At 44.6% G+C, this 21,945-nt stretch overlaps 1 protein-coding gene across 1 annotated transcript in view; it reads right to left on the reverse strand.

Annotated features, from left to right (window-relative positions):
- The window catches only part of PAPPA (pappalysin 1), a 224,207-nt gene that overhangs the window by 168,671 nt on the left and 33,591 nt on the right, over nt 1–21,945 (reverse strand). Inside the window, exons 3-4 of the mRNA XM_006917094.3 lie at nt 4,265–4,410; nt 1–20 (exon numbers count right to left, since the gene is read on the reverse strand). The exon at nt 1–20 is cut by the window's left edge and continues 265 nt beyond it. Coding sequence (XP_006917156.1) covers nt 1–20; nt 4,265–4,410 — 166 coding nt within the window. The remainder of the gene's footprint in view (nt 21–4,264; nt 4,411–21,945) is intronic.

The raw sequence follows: 21,945 nt of genomic DNA on the forward strand, positions 1-21,945 counted from the left end.
TGGGTTCAAGACAATGCCACCTGCAAGGGGAAAACCAGAGCATTAGGCAAGCTGGACACATTGCTTCCTGGTGCAGGAATCTCCCAATCGATAGGGTGCTACCCAATGTAACCACAGGCTTCTCCACCCTGTGACTCCTCTACCCTGGGAGGTGTTATGACTTGTAATAAGAATCACTGATTGAGTAGGAAAGAGTCTCAAAAGTCATTTTGTGCAATCCCTTTATTTTTCGGATGAAAACACCAATGGCTAAAGAGGTGAGGCAACTTACCCACAGTGATTTCAAACTATTTACAAAAGAGGTGGCATGATGAGAATCCAAGGACTTTGATATCTGGGCTGGTAAACATTTTTGCTGCAATTCTTCCTTAGAAAGTAAGTCACGCCATGGTATATAAACATCTACGCGCTTTTGTTTAAATGAAGCCCTCATGGTCAGACACTTTGGTTTCAGTTTTCATTCAGCCTTCACTAACTCTGTGATATTGAGCAAGTCGGTTACTACCTCTGAATCTCATTTCTTTATCTCTATCCTCTATGTAAGTGAACGCTCATGAAGGTCAGCACCACGTTGCACTCACCATTGTAACAGTGATCATAATAGTCAACATGTCGCGAGCATTTATGATGTCTCCTCAGGCCCTATGCGGAGTGTTTCTTGTGTATAATCACACTTAATCATTCACGTCCCAATGAGACAGGCACTGATTCACAGAGAGGTGAAGAAACTGGCCTACGATCAAGAGCTAGTCAATGTGGAGCTGAAATTTGAAACAATCCTTCCAAAGCGAGGGGCTCTTAATCGGAGTCCTGCCGTTAATGCCTAGCACAGGGACTGGAATACGGCACGTCAGTAAATGTAGGTTCAATATTTGTTGCATGCTGACCCAACAAAAGAAGTTTTACCAGGTCTAATCCCATGTAAGCAGCTAGCATAGCACCTGACCTACAGCGAGTGCCTTACTTACGGTCTTAACTACTTGCTACTCCAAATGTGGCTCCAAAACGAGCAGCATGAGCATCGCCTGGAAGGTGACTGGAAATGCAGACTCTCAGGCCTCACTCAAGACCCACGGAATCAGACTCCGAATTTTAACAAGAGCCCCGAATGAGCTGTCTGTACATTCTAGTTTGAGAAGCAATGGTCTACACTGCATGTCTTAGAAGACTGAGCATCGCTTGGCTTAGAGAGACAAATGGAGTAGATCTCAGCAGAATCAATTAATTGCTCCATGCTCATTTTAGGTATTAGATAAATATATAGAGGCTAGCAGAGAGATATTGAAACTTTAAAATCTAAGTGTGTCTAAGGGAAGGTTAAAATCCAGGTCTGAGTTCCCTGTAAGTAGTAACTTTAAGTGCAGAGCAGTGTCTTATAAAAGAAGGGTAAGGGGGCAAGGCTCTCCCACAAGTCTGGAGTGGGCGTGGGGGGGTTTCTTTCAGATGGAACTACTGGGAAGGTGAGCTTGTTCAGTCATGGGGCTCACACAGTCTATTAATCCTGAACTTCTCACAGCCTTCTAACACAAAGATAAAGATGTGTGTGTGTGTGTGTGCACACGTGTGTGTATGTGAGAAGGGGCAAGCAGAGAGGAAGAGAAATTGAGATAGGAAATCTCTCTCAATTATTTTCTGTCAATCAATGTGAGAAGGCGCAGGCAGAGAGGAAGAGAAATTGATAGGAAATCTCTCTCAATTATTTTCTGTCAATCATAATATGAAATATAATCCCCTCCCCACACAAGACTTTTTCAAGGGATCATGGCGTTAACAACGGAAGAGGGTAAAATATAAATATAAATAAATAAATATATATATATATTTCTAATAAATTGGGTTTGTTTGGGACTACTGCAGAGAAATTGCTTATGATCAATATGTCTCCGAATGGGGAGGTGGCAGCCAGCTGGAGTTAGCCTGACATGGGTTATAATTCTCAATTTGCTTCACATTGGCTGTGTGATTTGGGGAAAGTGCTTTTGCATCTCTGATGAGCTCTCAAATAAATAGCAACAATAGTGCCAATAATTCTCTGTCTCTCCACGAAGCTTTGACATTGAGGCAATGGGGGTCAGGTGGTAAAGACCCCACAGATACTTCCAGGGATAATGACAAGATTGCAGACTTAATAACCAGGCTGGCTCTGTTGATTTTACTCATTCCCTCCCAACTCACTCTTTTTCACAGAGCGACACCACAGAGCCTGAGTCTTGTTTCACTGCCTCTCTTAAAAGGTGAAATAGCTTGAGCCTGACATCATCCTGAAACACTATAGCATGCTATGGATTTATAGCCTTCTGTATTCCTGGTCCTGAGCCAGTCTCTGAAATTTGTGGAATTATCAGGAGTATTTTTCTCTAACTTTAGAAGCCTGCTGTTCAACTTGTCTAAGACTCTGATCATGGCCTTTTCGCTCGCTTTTCCAATAGGACAAAATTTCAGCACTGAGAAGGGTCCTTGGAGGCTATCTGGTCTAACCTATTCATTTAAAATCTGAGGAAATTGAGACCTGGGGAAGGAAAGAGACTTGCCTAAGGCCATACTAAGTCAAGTCACAGCTGAGAACAACCGTGGATTTTGGCTCTGGACCAGCATGATTCCCATACATAATACTGGGCATATGATATAAGTTTATCATCTACAAGTTTACCTAAGTTGCACACTCTCTTCTGCTAAATCCCTGTCTGCCTGTGCCTGTCTGTCTGTCTGTCTGTCTGCCTGCCTATCCATCCATTATCTATCTCAGGGTTTCTCAACCTCAGCACTACTGATATTTTGAGCTAGAAGTCTTTCTCATGGATATTATAGGAGATTTAGCAGCATCGCTGGCCTCTACCCACTAGATGCCAGTAGCATCCCCCCATTTGTAACAACCCGAAATATCTCCAGACATTGCCAAATGTCTCCTAAAAGATAAAATCTCCCCAGCTGAGGACCATTACATATTTATTTTTATATCTATCTTTATTTGCACATACACACACACACACACACACACACACACACACACACACACACACACACATATTGGTTTCATTTTCTTAAAAACAACTGGGAAATGAGAACAGTATAGAGGGAACTAAGTCCGGAATTTGATTTGGCACAACGTCATCATCTGAAGCTGCAAAGTTCCTCATTTCCAAGATATCATAGATTTAGAGCAGCTACTGGACTTAGGGTACACTCCTGGGAGACCAGGCAGGCCTGAGGAAACATCCAGACTGTCACTCTGCTGAGCCTTAACATTCTCAGATGAAGATGCTCGCTGAGTCATCACTATTCATTGGTGTAAATAATAGGAACATTCTATCAAAGGGAAAATGTTTAAATAAAACTGTCGTGCCCCTCACTCAATGGACTATTATGTGGCCATTACAAATCTCAACTTTAGAGAGGTAGAAATAACCCAGAACGATTCTTTTCTTTTGCTATGTTAAGTGGAAAAGAAGTCAGATGGGAAGTAACAATGAAGACTGCTGTCATGTGACAAAAATGTAGATAGCCTAATATTAAGTGAAAAAGAAAGAACACAAAATTGCATCTATGCTATGATTTCAAATATATACCAGTTAAAAAAATGCATGTCTACATATAGACATGTACTGGAAGAGCACATGGAGAAATAAAAATTGAACAACTATAACATTTGCCGAAGGGCCTGGTTCAGAAAGTGTTATCATTTCTAACATTGGTGATTGGTTTATATAAACATGTGTCTTATTTATGGATATACATAATTTGAATGTCAGAAGAGTTCCTGGTGTTGTTAGTGGGTGGAGCATGGAGGAACAAGGAGTTCTTACAAACACACTTTGTCTTGCCTCTGTGGTATCTTTTAAGCCAACTCATGACTGGCTGTGCCAGCACATTGTGGTTATCAGGCTGAGAATCTATTTGTATGAACAAAGAGGCAGGGGGTATAAGAAGAAAGCAACCAATGGACAGAGTTGGAAACCTGAATTCAAAATGTGGCTTTGCCACTAACTTTTGTGTGACCTTGGATAAACCTTAGTCCTTCTTTGAAAGTCAGTTTCTCCATTGGTAAAACAAGGTTAATAATATTGTGTTATTTTCTTCAGAGCATTGCTTGGTGGTTGGAATAAGGAGTGCTGAAGTGTTTTATAAATTAAAAAGATAGATTGTTCACCATCTCCACTATCACTACCACCACCACCACCATGATTATGATCGCTATCATCATCATTGGTGCTAAATTATTCCCATACTCGGCCAATTTCCTCCTGAAGAAAATTCTAATTCTCACCCAAGTGTATTAGGGCCTCCTTGTCCCATGGCCAAGTGGCTACTCCTGCCAATTCCTCCTCCGAGGAGTTTGCAAAGAAGATGTTGAGGTGTGTTGATCCATCCAGTCTAAGAATGTTCTTCAGTTCATTAACATCCAAGTATGCTCTGTAATAGAAAAAGAACCTTGGCTGTCATCACCATCCAAAAAAGTTATTATTCATATAACGGGTACTACTACTTAAGTAAGAGTGACTCTGTGCCAGGCACTTGGCTAAGCTCTTTATAAACATCACCCCATTGACTTCCCCCGATAATGTTATAAGGTATGTGATATGATCCCATTTTACAGATAAGAACATTGTAATTCTTATGAGTTTAAGAAACTTGGTAAGGTTACTCAGCTTATAAATAACAGAGTTCAGTTTGGAACCTAGATTGATCTAAAGTCAACATCTGTGCCCCTCAGGACTCTGCTATATTGACTGATGACAAGGCCACATAATGTGGGTATAGATCAAGAAAACAGACCATGGAAGAGATTACATGTTTTCTAGTCTTGGCTTCCTTCCTCTTTACTCATTCACTATGGACCTGGGACCACTTATTTGGCCAATACAGAGCTGTACTAGGAGGCCTGCTTTGCATCTCTGTACCAACCTTGCAAAAGAGGTATTATTACTCTGTTTTCAAGATAAGCAACATGTGGCCCGATGTTATTACATGGGTTGTCCAAAGTTGCACAACTGGGTTTCAAGGCCAATTCTGTCTGGCTTAGAAACCCATTCTCTTTTCACTGGGGCATCATACTGCCTCCTGCAGCATATGATTCTACATTCTCTCAGCTTCCATTTCTTTGTCTGTAAAACAGACTAGAGGGTGTTATTGCATTTGAGGTAGCTGCTCCTGTAGTCTGACATATCTGGAAAGTGAATTAACTCCACATACGACAATCGTCAACTCTTTAATACATGGAACAAACACATGTTGGAGAGAAAAAGCAATGGTTTTTGGAAAGAGACTGGTATATCCTAGGTGCTCGATAAATAAGAACTCTTCCCTTGCAGAGTAACACTCTCCCATCGGAACAGAAACGCTAAAGCTTTGGCTCGGTCACAGGCATATCATTCAACGGCTCATTTCCTAGATAGACAGAGGCATCCCGTTCCCCTCTCATGCTTCTTTCAGCTCCCATTTTATGTCTGTCATCATGTATTTTAGGGATCCTTGTGAGCAAGTGATTATCATTTCTTGAGAAAGTTGGAAATGAATCAATGCATAAATGAATAAAAACATAAATAAGTAGGCGGCTTGATACAGCAGGTGAGATAAAATCTATGAATAATGATATTTAATGTTTTTTGGGCTCCTCTATGTGGCTTGACTTTACATTGATTATCTCCTTTAATCTTCTTAATAACACTGAGGTAGACAGTATTATTATCCCTATTTTCTAGAGGAGAAAACAGAGGGTTATTTGTCCCCATCTTATAGATGAAGTAACAGGGGTTCGGAGATCACATAAATAGTGACAAGGCCAAGTACAAATCTGGAAGTGTCTAACGCTTCCCACAACTTCACCCTCATTTCCAAGCACACTCAGGGCCATGGTGAGAAGGGAAACAATGTGTGGGAGGAGAATGAAAACACAAAGAAGTTGAGGTTTTCTTGGATCAGCCCTATCTGCGTTATTTATTATTTTCTAATTGATTTGTCCATTTCCATCAAGCATTCTCTCGGGCAGAGCACACAAATGTTATTAGAGAAAGTCACCTCTTTGCCTCATTGCTCTAAGCTGAGAAAGCTTCTTGAGAGAAGGGAAGGGTGGGGTAGGCTGGGGAGCCATTTTAATTGGTTGTTTATTCATTTGTAATTGCAGAAGCAATCTTTTCAGGGGGTGGTATTCATTCTGTCCCAAGGCAGAGATGTGAGATGTTGGAGCCATTCCCCTGATTGCATGTGTTGTTGTTGTTGTTTCATACTTTGAGAAGTCTGTTTCTCAAAAAGGAAGAATCAATAGTAGCCATCCAGGCCCCAGGCTCCACTGGCCTCTCTTCTCTCCATGTCTTTTGGGGGGACCCACCCAAAGGAAAAGAGCTCTGTAGCTAAAAGTTTTCCTTCTGCTGGCTAAGGTCTTCTCATCAGTTTATAGCCAAGCTGGGTATCTCCTAAACGCATCGGGGGAAAATCCCGGGGACAGGAATACATGTAGGTATCTACCTCCTTCCCTCTACCTCTTTAAGATACTGTTTATTCCTTTCAGTCAATGGATGGAGGAGAAATTACAGAAGGTCAAATCGAGAAGAACCATGAGAGGCTAGAGAGACTGATGATGAGACTTTCTTAGAGCCACTTGCCTTTCCATTTTGACACTGTGGGAAGGGTGGCCTTTTGTGTATATTAAAAATTGTCAAATTTATGTGCTTTTAAAAAGATCAGTAGCCAAGAAAAACCAATCCAAATCTCAAACTCTGTGTGTTTATTTATGTATGAGGCAGTACTACCCAGAGTTGGATGGACAGACCTATGACCATGGGCAAGCGGCTTTACCTCTCCAAGTCTCTCAGCTCACAGGGACACCAGCAGCACTAAACAAGACAGCACAGCACAGTCCTGGCACGCACTCCCCTCCATAGCCTGGTCTATTTTCTCCTGCTAGGGAAAAACCTAAACTGATAATCTGCCTCTAGGGGTGGCTCTCCCAGTCTCAGCTTTCAGTGTCTCATTGCTGCCAGGCAACCTTCTTCTTCCTCCCATACCCTCCCATTCAAGTTCTCATGGTTTCCTCATCTGAGAATCTCTGGTTTTCCCCAGTTATGCCCATTCCCTAAGCATGCCCATCATTCTCCCACTTCTGCCCCACAACCTCTTACCCTGACCCTCAGCCTTTTAAAATCTTACCCTGCCTGCTAAATTCACTTACATGTGATGTACCTGTGATGTACATATACACTCGGGACCACCCACATCTGTGCAATGGGATAATGATGCCCATCTCTCAGGGGTGTCGGGAGGACTAGAGTCAACACAGAGGAAGTTCATTGTACAGTGCCTGGCACACGGAAGGCGCTCAATCACTAGCCTTGGCTATTTTTATTGCATTATTATTATTATTATTATTACAATGATAATGATTAGCAACACCAAAATCATCATCATCACCTCTAGCTGAAAATTATTTCTCCCTTCTCAGAGCCCCCACCCACTTTTAATTCTAGTGATTCTATTATCGCCCTACTTCGTGTTGTCTTCACTGTGTGAGCACCTGTCCTCTCCATCAGGCTATGAGCTTCAAGCAGGTGGGAGCCAAGTCTTTATCATCTCTGTGTCTTTGGAAACTTCCCTGCAAGAGAGAGTGCTCCCACTGACTGGCAGTTATTGAGCACCTCTCTCTTAAACTACATAACTTCAAAACAGGATGGTTAGTGCGGGGCTCAGGGAGGTTCAGTGACTTGCCCAAGGTAACAACAAACCAGATTCACTAGCCTACATGGCAGTGCTTTTGCACCGATTGGTAAACGTCACCTCTTCCCTCAGGGGCACATAGTTGCCTGCAAGGGAGCATGGCTTGGAGAGTCCCATGTGGAAAGGATTGAAGTCCCCAGCCTCCCCCTCGGCTGGATGCCTCTGTGCAGAACCTGCATCGCCTTAATTTCTGGCCTGTTTCCATCACCCTCTGCTGCCTGCTCTGCAGTTCAGAGTCCCCATATGGTCAATGAGCTTGTGAACTAGCTCAGTGTCTTCCAAATCATGGTATACCGACTGCTAAACCCACAAGAAACACATGAGTATTTAAAGAGAAAAAGTTTCTGAGTCAAATGGGCTTAGGATATGCTCTGTTAAGCAAGGTTAAATACATATATTTTTTTAATTGCAAGAATTTTCAGAGTCTTTAATATGCAAAATGGGAGTCGGTCAGATAATGTATGAAGTGTTCCCAAACATGTCTGACCATAATCCCTTCCCCCGCCCCACCTCTGTCTTTGCCAAAAACCAAATAACAGCATAACCAACATGGTTTGGAAAATGTTGGGCTACATCCCTTCTAACTTAGATTCTTTCTCAGAGTTGCCTCTCAAGAGAGGTGTTTTGCTGTCTCTTTTCTTCCTGCACAGCCCGTGCACCTGGATCCTACTGGAAAGGTTTTAGGTCCCCTGGAATGTCAGTTTCAAGGGGGCCCAGCCCCAGAATGCCAAGACACCCAGACTGTACCTTTCTGCCAGAATTGCATTTCAAAGCCATGAGAGTAGTTCTGGAGGGAGATCAAAGCTCTCTCAACTCAACTGTCATTAGGATATTTTCTTTATGCATCTCACTCGCTGGTGAGTGCCAACAACATATTTCCTAAATGCACTGGCCTGAGATGGTACAACTCTGTAATAAGCTCAATGAGAGGGCTGTCAGGGCCTGTTTTATTGAAAGAGAAGCAAAAGGGAACCACATTCAAAATGCAGAACAACAAATCCTTTAAATTAAATCATGGAAGGCTCTAGTTTTTCCAACTCCAGAAGCATAGTACACGGGCTCTCCCATTTTGAAGATGGTTGGTCAGACTTGTGACTCACAGTAAGCCCAGATCCAGACTGACCAGCCTCTGGTTCTATTCCCACCCAAAGCGACTGACTCCCCGCTGCAGAAGTAATAGCTGAGGAGATCTTTGAGACGTGTCATGCCAAGATTCCACTCCCTGGGCACTTGATAGGTACAGCCGGGTTACAGTGATGGTGCTTGCCATGCACCAAAGTCTTCAGTTTGAGGAGGGCTAACCCTGACTGAGAGTGGGCCACTTCTAAGCCACAGGCTGGTGACAGTTCTTTCCTGTTAAGGAAAAAGGCAGCAAAGTGCTAGAGAAAAAGCAACATGTTAAGAGAAAGACAGACGCGGTTCAAACCCACCCTTTCCAACCAAGGGGCAGTGTGACCTTAGAGAAGTGACAATCTCGCTGAACTTCAATTTGCTCATCTGTAATATGGGAATTACCAAATTCAATCTAGAAAGGAGAATATAAAAATTCAAGAAAGCAATACATAAGAAAGGCCTAGAAAAGTGCTAAACCCGTGAAAAGACCCCAAGATGCGTAATTCTCTCTTTAGCTAACTTGTGGAGCTAGAGAAAATGGGCCTTAGCTCCCAAAGCCTGTTGTGTCTCTCCTGCATCAGTGAATGCTGGTTCCTATCCCTGGACCTATGTGCTTATCTTCCTCACAGGCGGTTGCCCTATTTCTCCAACTCACAGAGCAAGTCCTGTAACATTGTCTATTCCCAAATTCCGACTGCAGCTTGTTGCTCCCAGGGAGGATCTCAAGTCCATGAACGACTCCTCCACCTTCGGAACACACCAGACCATTTGAAAGTGATTATCCAACGTAAAGATCAAAGCCACTCAAGACAAGTCATTAAAGCAAGATAAACCTCAGAATGTTTATTGCATCCATATCCTTGTTCCAAATAACAAGCTTTCTCCAAGTTGTGACCAGTTCTAAAAACTGGAGTTTGTACTTATACCCAAGGGCCCTAATGATCTGGACTTTATTCTCCTGCTTAGTTTCATTGTCAGAAATACTTAAATATGCCTCTCTTGTCTGTAAGGACAGGCACGGGGGAAAAAAAGTACTTGGAGAGTTTATTAAATTCTCAGAATCCTAAATGATTGGTTTCCAAAATAATAGGTTTTGTAGAGAAGCTTGACACATAGTCTAAGAAAAATGTTAACAGCACCAATGAAAGATCTATTGAAAAATCTATCATTCTTTCATTCATTTATTGAATGTCATTATTTCATTACCCCTCTTTCCACCCACCCTTCCTCCCTTTCTGACTGCCTTCACATTCTCCTTCCTTCCCAACTCCCTCTCTTCCCCCTGCGTATCATTCATTCAGTCTTTTCCTTTTTCATTCACCAATATTTATTCTCTCTATATATATATTCTATAGTATATGAGATTCTATCAATACTATGCTTTCGGCTAGACACTGGGCATACAAATATAAAAGAGAAACAATTTTCACTATAAAGAGTTAGCAGTTTTATGAAGGGAGCGAGACAAATAATCAGATGATCACAACATAATGTGATCATACTAATAAAACCACTATTTGGGGGAGTGTACTACATTCTGGCAGTGTTGAAGAATGTTTTTATATTATTTCTTTGAAGCTGTACAAAGCCCTATGTATTAAGCATGAATATCCCCAGTTTACAGGGGAAGAAACCAGGGCTCGGTGAAGTGACACCATTTTTCCAAAATTGCTTCTCCCACTCCGGGGTGTCAGAGGCAAGACAGGCCCCTAGTCTGCTGGCTGATGCTGACCTTATTCTTTACCACTGTCTCTCATCTTCTCTTATAAGACGTGTTATGATAGAAGCACAGAGCTGCGACACGTCCACAGCCGAAGGTGGGTAAGGTATCACCGAGGTCCTCCCATGAATAAACCTCGATCGGGTATGGGACCGAGCGCAGAAGACAGAGAACACGGCAGAAGCTCCAGAAAGCCGAGAGGCATGAAAGAGCGTGAGGGGAGTGACACTTCCAGTCCTCGGGCGTGGAGGGTGTAGTGTCCTGAAAGCTCCAAGCGGACTCTGACAGACTGACTGGAAGAGAAAACGATCTGGTTCATGTTTTCCAATGAGCTTTCTTTCCTTTCTGGAGGAATGTGGAAGATGGACTAGAGGAGGAAAGAAAGTGGAGAAGGAGGCCTTGGCAGTGGCTTGTGGAAAAAGGGGTGGGTCCGAGAATACCTAAGTAGAGAGTTCTTTGTGCATGGGGAACAATTCGACGCTGAGTGTGGGGGGAGTAAGAGGAGGTGAAATGGTGTGCGTGTGTGCGTGTGTGGGTTCTGACGTGGTCTCCTGGAGTATTTCTCCTTTATCAGTCTCAGACTCTGTGAATCAGTGTCCCCGCCCCCACCTCTTATTGCCGCCCTACACTTCAGGCCCAGCAGGAGCAGGAGAGTTGTCTCCTGGGGTCGTACCATCTACAGAGTCACATGGAAGGTCAACTCAAGAAAATCACTCATCTGCAGTTCTCTGCTGGGTGGGACCACAGTGCGACCAGGAGATGGATGAGATCAAGAGTCCTGAGGGTTTGGATGAGAGGAGGGGAAGGTGCTGATTTGCAGAAGCAGTGGAGAGCTTCTCAGACCTCTGGATTGTTTAAAAACATCGAGGTGGAAGTAGTGACTTTTAACTTTGACGAATAAATAAAACATTCATGGTGTCCTTTATATAATAAAGGGTATTGGAGTAGTACTCCAAAGAATAAAATAATCTCAGAAGAAAGGACACTCAATTGAAATGAGTACCTTGACTGGGAACTACTCAAATCCTATTTTTCTCATTTGCCTTTTTGAAAGTGGCTTTTAGAGGTTGCTGGGGCAGTAAGCAAAGTGTCAGAACACCTGGTTCCTGGCAAGCTCAGCTACACTCACTTGGTGAACATGATTCATCCTTCAGGACTCAGACTAGAAGTGACTGTGACCCCTAATAAATGATGTGCCCATCCTCTGTGTTTCCACAGTACCTCGAACTTCTCCATAAAGCACTTCTCCAACCAGCTACTTATCTACCTGCACGACATTCCATGAGGGCAGTATCATACCTATTTTGTAAAATGTTCATTGTTGCACGCTCAGCATCTAGCATTGTGCCTGCACATAGTAGGTATGCACATGCATGCGAGCACACACACTGTTGAATGATCAGTCACTTCCTGAGATTTCAGCCTGGGGTTCTATAATCTCTGCTTTGACAGTCCCAGGCTCCCAGAATGGACGTCTTTTCAGGGAAACCATTAAGCATGAAGAAAGAACATCCTGGTAAAAGTAAGAAGAAGCAACAGTTCAGTGCAATGAGGGGTCGAGAGTACCAGCACAGTCATGTGATCGTCTCACGTCACACTGTTGCTTTCACAATAGAAGCATGCAGTCCCGGGGCCCACAGCTGCCTCTTCCCGCCGCCTCACTTTCTTCTCGGACGATTAAAAACCACAATTGATAAATAATGCAAATGGCCACACAGAGCAAAATAGAACAGCCCTGTGGTGTGTGTTACACTGGAAGCACAATTAAATAAAGACAAATCACCTCTATTTCATTAAGTTGTAGCAGCCCCAACGTTCTAGGTACAGGCGGTATTTCTTTAGACTTGTGGTTTGGCTCTAATTTTTAGCCATGAAACCATATAACTGATGTGAACAATATTATGTTTGGGAAGGATAGAGCGAGAATTACAACATCATCACCAATATCTGTCAATATGGCAACTTCCAGATTTCAGTATGGACTGTGGTCCCATTCAAATCACCTAACCTTAGGCCAATAACAGAATGATCTAAAGTTAGAACTATATACAGTTGTTACAGTAAACGTAGATCTCTCTGGATGACCTGAACAGGTCTAGTAACTTCCCCCAAATTGGGTTTCTCCTGGAGTTAAAAAAGAGATAGTTCTCAAAGGATCTTGTGACAATGAGAGAATTCAAGTATGGAGAAATAACGCTGGAAAGCGTGACATGGTATGTCAGGCTGTTGAAAGGAGAATTAAATTCAAACTGATTTTTGGAAAGAGGATGCCACGTTCAGGGCCTGGGGGCCCTGAATAAATAAAACAGTAGACATGCAGACTGCCTGAGGTGGGGCTCCATCATTAGGCTACTGCTAGGACTTAAGTAATAGGAGTGGGATTTTTTTTCAACTTGTCGTAGAGTATAATCGTTCCTTCATTGGTACTTCGAACACATCATACTCAATTCAGAATCAGGGGCTGGTAAAATACTTTGAAGGGAAGGCTGTCTCTTATTTCCCTGGACATCCGCAGTGTCAGTGTGTGGCATTATTTGTGCCTTTTTAATATGATGCTCCCCATTTGTACTCTAATCCCGGTCCCCACAAACCAGGAACCAGGATTACGGCGTCTGATTTGAAAAAGTCTGAAACACAGAGATCTTGGAAATCGTCTATCCAAATTCTCCCATTTTACAGATAAAGAATTCAGAGGAAAAGAAATGACTTTTACTCCATGCTGGCTAAGAAGTTACTGGAAATATCTAGTCATTTCCTTCCTGATGTTTTGCCAAGCCACAGGCAAATTGTGTTTTTCTACCATGAATCCTCATGGGACAAAGCTCTCTCTTATGTCTCTCTTCCACTCTCTGTAAGATTCTGAGATGCTTCACGCTTTTTGGAGTTACAGTCATCATTGTCCTCTGTGGCCATAAAAATAGTTTAGTAGTCAGAAGTCACACTCAAGGCTAAGAGCCACCGCTGGCTGTCTGAACTCAGAAAAGGCTGCAATCACAAACATCAGAAGCTTGAGACAAAGACAAGAATCCCCTTGCCCTCCATCCTTCACCATCAGACTACCAAAACAACCTAGAACATGACAGAAAAGGAAGAAAGAGAAGCAGAGAGGGAAGGAGAAAGACAGAAAAATATCCCTCCGAAAAACCAGGGAAATGAGAGTCTGTCCAGCTTAAGCAAACACATCCGTGAGCAAAACCCACTGCTGTTCACACAGTAGTGCTGTGTTTCCAGACAATGAGAGAGAAGGTGTGGAAGTTCCCGCTCAGGAGGTGTAAAGATCAGCCAGCTGTGAGTTTGAAGATGCAAGCTGAGCTGTGATCAATTTAGGAGAAATACGGTTCACTAAAACAAAACTTACTGGTGTCTGTCCTCCCGACCCTCTCACACCCCCATCGCTTTGTTTCCCAACCTGGAAGGGCATCTGACCGAGAGCACTGAGGCTGTCATGAGTGGTCAGTGTCACCAGTGGATAGAGAAAGGAAAACGAGAATGCTGACCATGCCAAACCCAGGGTGGAAAAAACCCAATTGCCTCCCGCTGAGGCCTCGAAAGGGCACCAAACACTCCCATCTGACCAGGGAACTAGGGATGAAAATACACATCTAAGAAAGGAATGACCTCAGATCTCAGCGAGCTGGGGGCTTCTCTGGCTTGTTCCCAAGAAAGCGTTTCAACTTTCACCTGTAAGTTCTGAGAGATAGTAAGTGCAGTGGCCAGAGTTCCGGGCCAGGAGGTGGTCTGTTTCCCCTCTTACATTGTTCTGTGTGGTCCTGAGCATGCAGGGGCACCCTCCTTTCCTAGGACATGCGAGAGCTACTCAGAGAGCCCCATCCTGGGATCCCAGACATGACTTTGCTTTTTGTTGGAAAGGCATAAACTGAGCGTGGCATGCTGCTTATCTCTTGCAAAAATGAATACATCAGCACTTCATATGTGCAGGGCTTTTGGAGTAAGGGAACTTTTTTTAAAATGAGATCTCCAGGACCCACAATAAAAGGGCACTTAGGTTGCAAAGAGTGATTAGATCGTCTCCAACGCCCATGCCAGTCACGACGACATTCTAGTGAAGGGATCGAGGATCAAGAGGGGCTGGGAATTAAGGGATATGTATGTAAGAGGTCAGAAGATTTCCTGGAGGTGGAAAATCCCCAAACCACCACCACTGTGATTTTGCGTTCGCTCAGTGCCAGGAGCTGCTCTAAAGGGTTGACTGTGTATTATTTGATTAAATCCTCGAAACCCCCAATGCAATAGGCTGTGTTACTTTCACCCCTGATTTTACAGAGGAGGCAGCTGAGTCTTTGATATTTGTTTAAGGTCACAGAACTATTAAGGAACTTGATTCAAATATGCTCTGTCTTCCAAAACTTGCAATCCTATGCATTTGCGAGATTGTACTGATCCTCCACTACTTCTCGGAGGTAACTGTTTTGAGCTCCTTATTCTTCACCTTTAGGGACCACAAGCAGTTCTTCCCTCACCCCCCTATTCTGCTCTCAAAGACCAAAGTCATATGTGCACAAGGGTCACAGATGGGACCTGTGAGTAAAGGTGGACTTTGTTCAGAAGAAAAGCATGAGGGACACCCAGACTGATTCAGAGAAGATGGGACCCTGTGTACAAGCAGGCCTGGATGCGTGTGTGTGTGTGTGTGTGTGTGTGTGTGTGTGTGTGTGTGTGTGTGTCTACACTCAGGCAGGAATGTGTGCTGGAGATGGTCAAAAAATCGAGGAACTTCAACCAAACTGGCACGCCACCCATTATGACCAATCCCAACACCGACTGGGATTGTTCCATGCAGAAATATGAGCTCTAACACGGTTAGACATCTGGGTCATTTTCAAAATAAACTAGTGTGCCAGCTCAATGAGTTTGATATAAGTTATGTGGTCTTTATTCAAAATGCCAATTCTGCGGCCAGTCCTAAAAAAAAGAATCTTAAGAATGAAAGTCATCTGGGTAAAGGCCCTCAGTGTGTGTATTGGTTTCATCCGGGCCTTCTTTAAGAGGCTGTAAGAAGATGTCTCTGAAAAACAGTGGTGACAGAGAGGAGCCATGTGTGTCCTTGAGAAGGGTGGGGGCACTTCCTCAGCACCTACTATGTGCCAGACACTGTATTACTGAAGTCTTCTGACATGTCCCATTTAAGTTTTCCGACATGGCCCAGGACAGCTGTTCTCATCCAACTTTTACAGATGACAAGCCAGCAATTCTTATTGAGAAATGGGCCAAGGTCAGACAGTGAATGAAGAGTGGAAGCAAGATTCAAACCCTGGTCAGTCTCCAACATGCATCATTTTTCCACTACACTAAGCCTGACTCCTGTTATTGCTTTAATGAATATTAGTCACGTTAAATAAACTCTGATATTCTGATTATAAAATTCCAAGCAATTTCTCTTACATGATTACTGGAAGAGAACGAACAAAGTTACTAAAAAATAACAATGCCTTCTTTCATCTGCACGCTGGTTAACTCTCCCCAGAACTCTTTCTGGGATATTACTTTATGTGACCCTAAAGGCAATCGTGTGATCCAGGCCGTCAGATATTATTATCATTCCCTTTTGAAAGACGTGAAAATGGAGATGCAGGGAGACCTGCCCGAGACAGCTGCTGAGCCAGAGCTAGGATCCATTATCCTTGAATTTTTCTCTTACTCTAGACCAGTCTGATTCTTGAAGCGCTGTAACCCAAAGAACAAATCATGGCATCTACCTGCATGAAGTCCCAAGCAGACTCACTCCTTTCTTACACCCTCCCCACACTTCTCCCCCTCTCAATCCTTTTGTTCTCACCCACCTCTTTCTATCACGCCAAAGCCAGCTAATGCTGGAAGATTGTTTGAAGACCTTCTCCACCGGAAAGCCTTTCCTAATTTCTCCAAACCATCGTGAGCCTGCCTTTTGTCAGAGTGCACGTAAGCCTTATTGTCTACCTGGTTCATCGGGAATTAATCATCTGCCTCCTTGCCATCTCTTGAATGACTGTAACCAAAGGTCATTAAACCACAGCTTACAAGCACCGTCAAGACAGAGATTACATCTCAGATCCCTAGGGAATTTATCACAGTGCCTTGGATACCAAAGTGTCTTAATAAAATAAGGATGATGGATAAGAATATGACCATACTAAATAGAGTTTTTCTAAGTTTCAGTGGCCAGCTTCTAAGATAGTGGGACAATGTAGGGGGCTGAACTAACTTGGGACCAAGAGATGAGACTCTGGGTCTTGCTCTCAGCTTGGCTCCATACCCACTGAGAGGCCTGGGTCCCTGCTTGCCCCTCCTGGGTGCTCAGTGTCCATATCCACAGCTAGAAGGGGATGGACCACTCTGCTGGTCCTTACATCTCAGACAGCCCTTGATTCCATATAACTTTTCCAGATTTGGAGAGAACTTGGGTGAAGGGAGCATATGTCCCAGGAAATCATCCCAGGAAGAAGTGAGAGATCCCAGTGAGTGAAGATGAAGCACTGAATGGCCTCTGATAGGAGGTAGGGGAAGAGGCTGAGGAGGACAACAGCTGTCAGCAGAGGGGTCAAGGAGGCTGCCTCAAGGCTTACTGTACTCTTTCCAAAAACTTCCAGCAAAGTCAACTGGGGTCTAAAAACAACAACAACGACAGCAACATGGCTGCAGGGGAATACCTTGTCACATTAAAAATAATAATAATAATAATAAAGAGAAGACAAATAAAATGCTTCTCTATGAGCCAACAGTATGTATGGAAAATCTCTTTTATCCATCTGAACTATTCCACATGAATAGATATTCATGGATAAAGGTGAAGTTCGCCTACTGGTGCCAGAGCTTGTAGACCGGAGGGGTCCAAACGAACTTGGTGGGTTTGTTACAATAGCCTCTCGCAGTGGGGTGCATACAGCCTAAGGTGTCAAATGCCCTTAGATTTCCTACTAGTGCAGATTTCTATTAATGTCCAGGTGTTCCATTTTATTTATAAAAAGGCATGAGAAGTGCAATCTTACTTGTATGTAGACATCTTTAATGGCTGCGGATGAAGTTCTGGCTCGTCCCCAGCACAGTAGAGAATGGCCAAGGTTCACAGGAATCTCTTTTTCTGACTGACTGGTCTGATAGAAAGACTTCTACCGCTCACACAGACCGCTCCTCCTGGCTGACACTGGGGGTCCTTCCTTCACTCAGTGATTGCAGCGTTTACTTGCCTGTCTTATCCACTAGATGCTGAGCTCTGAAAGGGCAGGGACTGGGCTGGGAAGTGGGTGCACTCAACAAATATTTTATTGAAGGTGAAAAAGAAGAAAGGGAGGGCACGAGGAAGGGAGGGAGGAAAAAAAGAAGAAAAGAAAGAAGAAAGGAAGGAAATAAGAAAAGAAGGAAATAAAGAGAGGCAGAGAGGCAAGGGGGAAGGATTCGGGCTGATATTAGAGTTTTCCGTGACATAAACTACACCTTCCTCTGCTAACAGTCTGGCTGCCCGCCATCCCGACTGAGTCCGTGTTCTCCCTGTCCTTCCTCACCCAACTCCTCCTCCTCTCTCTTGCTTATGCTGTTCTCTCTCCATGTGCTGGCTTTCTCTGGGTTCTGGACGGGTTCTGTTTGCTTGTCCACATCCAGTCCCCACCCCTCTTCACCCTGCTCCATGCCCTTGAGAAGCTGGCCTCCTTGGGTCACATAAACAGGCTCCTCTGCCTTGTGATTTCCAGTCAGGTTCCCCAGTGGGAAGCACTGGCAGGAGACTAGAAGGCAGAGGAGAATGATACGTAGAAGGTAGTCTTCTGGCTTCCTTCCGGCCGGGGACTGTAGGATGGCTGTCCCTCTCTGCGGAGAGTCACGGCTGCTGCCAGGAAGCCCTCTCCACATAGCCACTCTCAGTGGGTTCCATGACCAATCCCTCCTCTTGCCTGTACAGGCCGAGGATGAAAATGACTCCCCACTGTTGCTGACACTAGCCTTGCTGTTTGTCCTAAACCCTGTCTACACTGTTGCAAACAGCCTCTCCTTCAAAAGAGCCCCTCCTTCGATTCTCTTTAATTATTCTTTTCAAATGTGCCGGCTGTTTCCTGCCAGGACTCTGAGCGATGCAGACTGCATCTCTACCTCTCAACGTGCTGCCTGTTCCCCGATGCCTACTCAAACCATGCCTGCCTCAGCTGACTTGCCTCGTTTTCTTCCCTAGGCAGAATAAATTATTGGGTTTTAGGTCTCCTGCCCCGCTGTGTGCCGCTAAAACCGCAGACCAGAGCTTCTTATGTTTGAATGTGACTCCCCTACTATAGTGGAAGCCCCTCGAGGCGAAGTAACCTGTCTCACTCATTTCAACATCCCCAGCGAACAGCAGAGAGGCCGGCAGGGGTAGACGTGCCCAATAAATGCCTGTTAAGGAGGATAGAAACAGTTATCATTTGGTTCTCTAACCTGACTTGGAATTAGATGTCAGCAAAACGTTGGGCTGTGTGGTGCTCAGTCCCAAGCCCATCGAGGCCACCTTTTCCACCACTGCCGTAATCCTGGCCACAACTTCACCGAGCACACCTCAGGTGACGGAGCTCACTCAGCCTGCAGGGAAGCTCTGCCCTGGAAGGGCCTTTCTGCTTACGGATGACATGATCTGTGACTCAGTTCAAAGCTGCCTCCTGTAATTGTAACACTCTGGTCTCAGCCGTGGCTTAGGAGCCACATAGAAGAATTCTGCTCCCTTTTCTATGCGACCTGATGCTTGAAATGCATGTGGCATGGCCCTGTGGTCATGGCCTTGTGAGGATTCTCTCATCTGGCCAAACATCTTCAAGTGGTTCTATGATACGGCCCTGGCCCCCTCACTGTCCCAGTCCCTTTCTGGTGTGCATCCTCAGTTGGCCATCCTTATGACAGCCTCTCAGTAAGAAAAACTCACTGCCAGTGTAGCTCTAATAGTTTTCCAGTGGCTCGCGGAAAGATTCTCCTCCAAACTCATTCACTCAACACTTCACAATCCTAAGCCTGCGAGGAAAGTTGGGAAGAACAGAGCAAGGACAGAATGTGAGAGGTAGGAATCCGTGGCCACAAGGATGTCAGGGCAGTGCTGGAAAGCTATGCCATAGAAGACGGCCAGGATGCAGAAATCTAAAGCACCCTTAACCCCAGGGTGACTGCTAAGGGACTATGTGAGCTTTGGCCCCAGTTTCTCTCCATGGAGGGTAAAGGGTCAGGACCCAGTGATCTCCAAGGATGTTTGACATTTGATACCATTTTGATGTTTTCTGCAGTCCCAGATCTGCTAGGATTGGGTGTTCTCCTGTAGCACAAGAATTCTTGAGAACACAGACTCAGGGGCCCAAGGAGTGTCAGATAAAGGATGAGTTTCCATGTGTTAAAAGAAATGGCACTTCTCTGATGGAGCCTGCCAACCTGCCCAGCTGTATCACTGGGTGGATGTGACTTTACTCGAGGGAATTCTACATAAATTGTCAGAATGATGAATTTTCATTAGTGCTACTCAAAGTAGGCAGTGCACCAATGACTGCTCACTAGTCTATGGCACAGTGAGTACGGTAATGGGGAGTGAGCATTTAGAAACTTTCACAAAACTCTGACACCGCTTCGCCACTCTTGTGGAATTTCATTTTATAAAAAGTTCATTTTTGATGCGTATTACAAAGACATTGGTTTTCAATGTCTAGGGGAAAATAAAAAAAAACAGGGTCCTTCGTTCACCGCCACAGATTGAAAAGTAGTAATTTCAATACTGTCTTTAGACAGAGAGAGAGAGCGGGGAGGGAGGGAGGGAGAGAAGGAGAGAGGGAGAGAATAGTAATTTCAATACTGTCTTTAGACAGAGAGAGGGAGGGAGGGACAGAAGGAGAGAGGGAGAGACAGAGAGACAGAGAGACAGAGACAGAGAGAGAGGGAAACACCCTGGGTGAGAACGAAGTTCAGCTCTTTATTAAAAATCACCTAGATCATGCCAATCTAATTTTCACTGCTTCTATCACAGGTGCCTTCTTTCTTTCTCTCTCTCATTTCTTCCTCTCTCCTCCCTTCTCTCCTTTTTTTTTTTTTTTTAAGTCAAAAAGCAAATATTTCTCTACAAAGTTTTACAGGTTTTCTCTCTGCACACAGCAGAGCTGATTCTGCCAGAATGCTGTCACCCCCAACCCCGTCAGGAGGTGACACGTTGCCTGGTGGGGCTCACCCAGGGCACACGACTTTCCCAGCCGGCAAACAAACAGGCCCTGGCGTGAGTGGTCACAGCGCTGGCACAGGGCCGCTCACAGACATTCTGGGCGTGCAGTCCCATGGCTTAGAAAAGAGGAAGGCCGTTGGAGCCTGCCAGTTCTGTCTGCTGATGGTGAGGTATCTCGGACCTGGGGCCCCACGGCCCCTCCACACCAGCACAGCGCGCCCGCCACAAAGGCCAGCTGCCCTCAGTCCTGACCCAATCATACTCAGCAGTTTTCTCCCAAGGCTTTTGTAAAGCCACCCTGCCTGTCACCCCTGTCCTTTGACTCTGCCTCTAATTGTTCCTTGAACTTGAAATACCCTCCTTCACTGGGAGCTTTGGAGTCCATAGACCTAGGTTCAATTTATTAACTGAATGACCTTGGGTAAATCCCTTTATCACTTTGAATCCTGGATTTCTTTCAGCAATATAGGGTGCAGAGTACTCACCTTACTGGCACTTGGTAGGTGCTGAATAAACACATGTTGCATGAATGGATGAATGAATGAATGAATGGATGAATGAATGAACAAGTCGGTGAATGACTTCTATCTATTCTTGGCCCTTTGCCCTCCCCCATGCCCACTCTGGCTGGGCACACTGGTAACTCCTAGGAGTCTAGCTCAGCAGAGTACACACTGCATTAACCTCAGAAAGACTTGCATCTGTGACTTAACTGACTTAAATGACTTTCTTAACCCATGACCTTGGCGGAATCATTTCACTCCTGAAGTTCCTCTATTTCCCTGTCCATCAAACACAAATGCTAACCCCTGTCTTATCTTCCTTGCCAAATTCGGTCTAAACCCAAATGACAGCAGAGATGAAAGGGCATTGTGACCTGGAAGGAACTGGCCACACACCAGTGCTTCTTCCCACATGGGCTGCTCATGTGTCTGAGCCAAGGTGAGAGTCCAGGGGACTGCCTGGTGCCAGGAGGCTGAGCTGACGTGCTTTCTGGCTTGCTGCCAGGCACGACATTCTCCTGCCAGCATCGTCATTCCTTTGCACATAGGTATTTTGTCTGTGCATGGGAGGCCCTTGCTCTTTTGAGAGAGACATAAAGAGAAGAGTCAGCAGAAAACCTGCAGAGGTCTGCAAATGTGCTCAGACTATCAGCAAGTCCAGGGTCCTGTGTGCTGGACAGAATAGAAAGTTCAGGGTGAATCTGGGACATCAGAAAAGTGGACGTGGACTCTCTCTCTCTGGCTTGGAACTAGTTCTT

The sequence above is a fragment of the Pteropus alecto genome, unplaced genomic scaffold, assembly GCF_000325575.1.
Source record: "Pteropus alecto unplaced genomic scaffold, ASM32557v1 scaffold226, whole genome shotgun sequence".
NCBI classification, from domain to species: domain Eukaryota; kingdom Metazoa; phylum Chordata; class Mammalia; order Chiroptera; family Pteropodidae; genus Pteropus; species Pteropus alecto.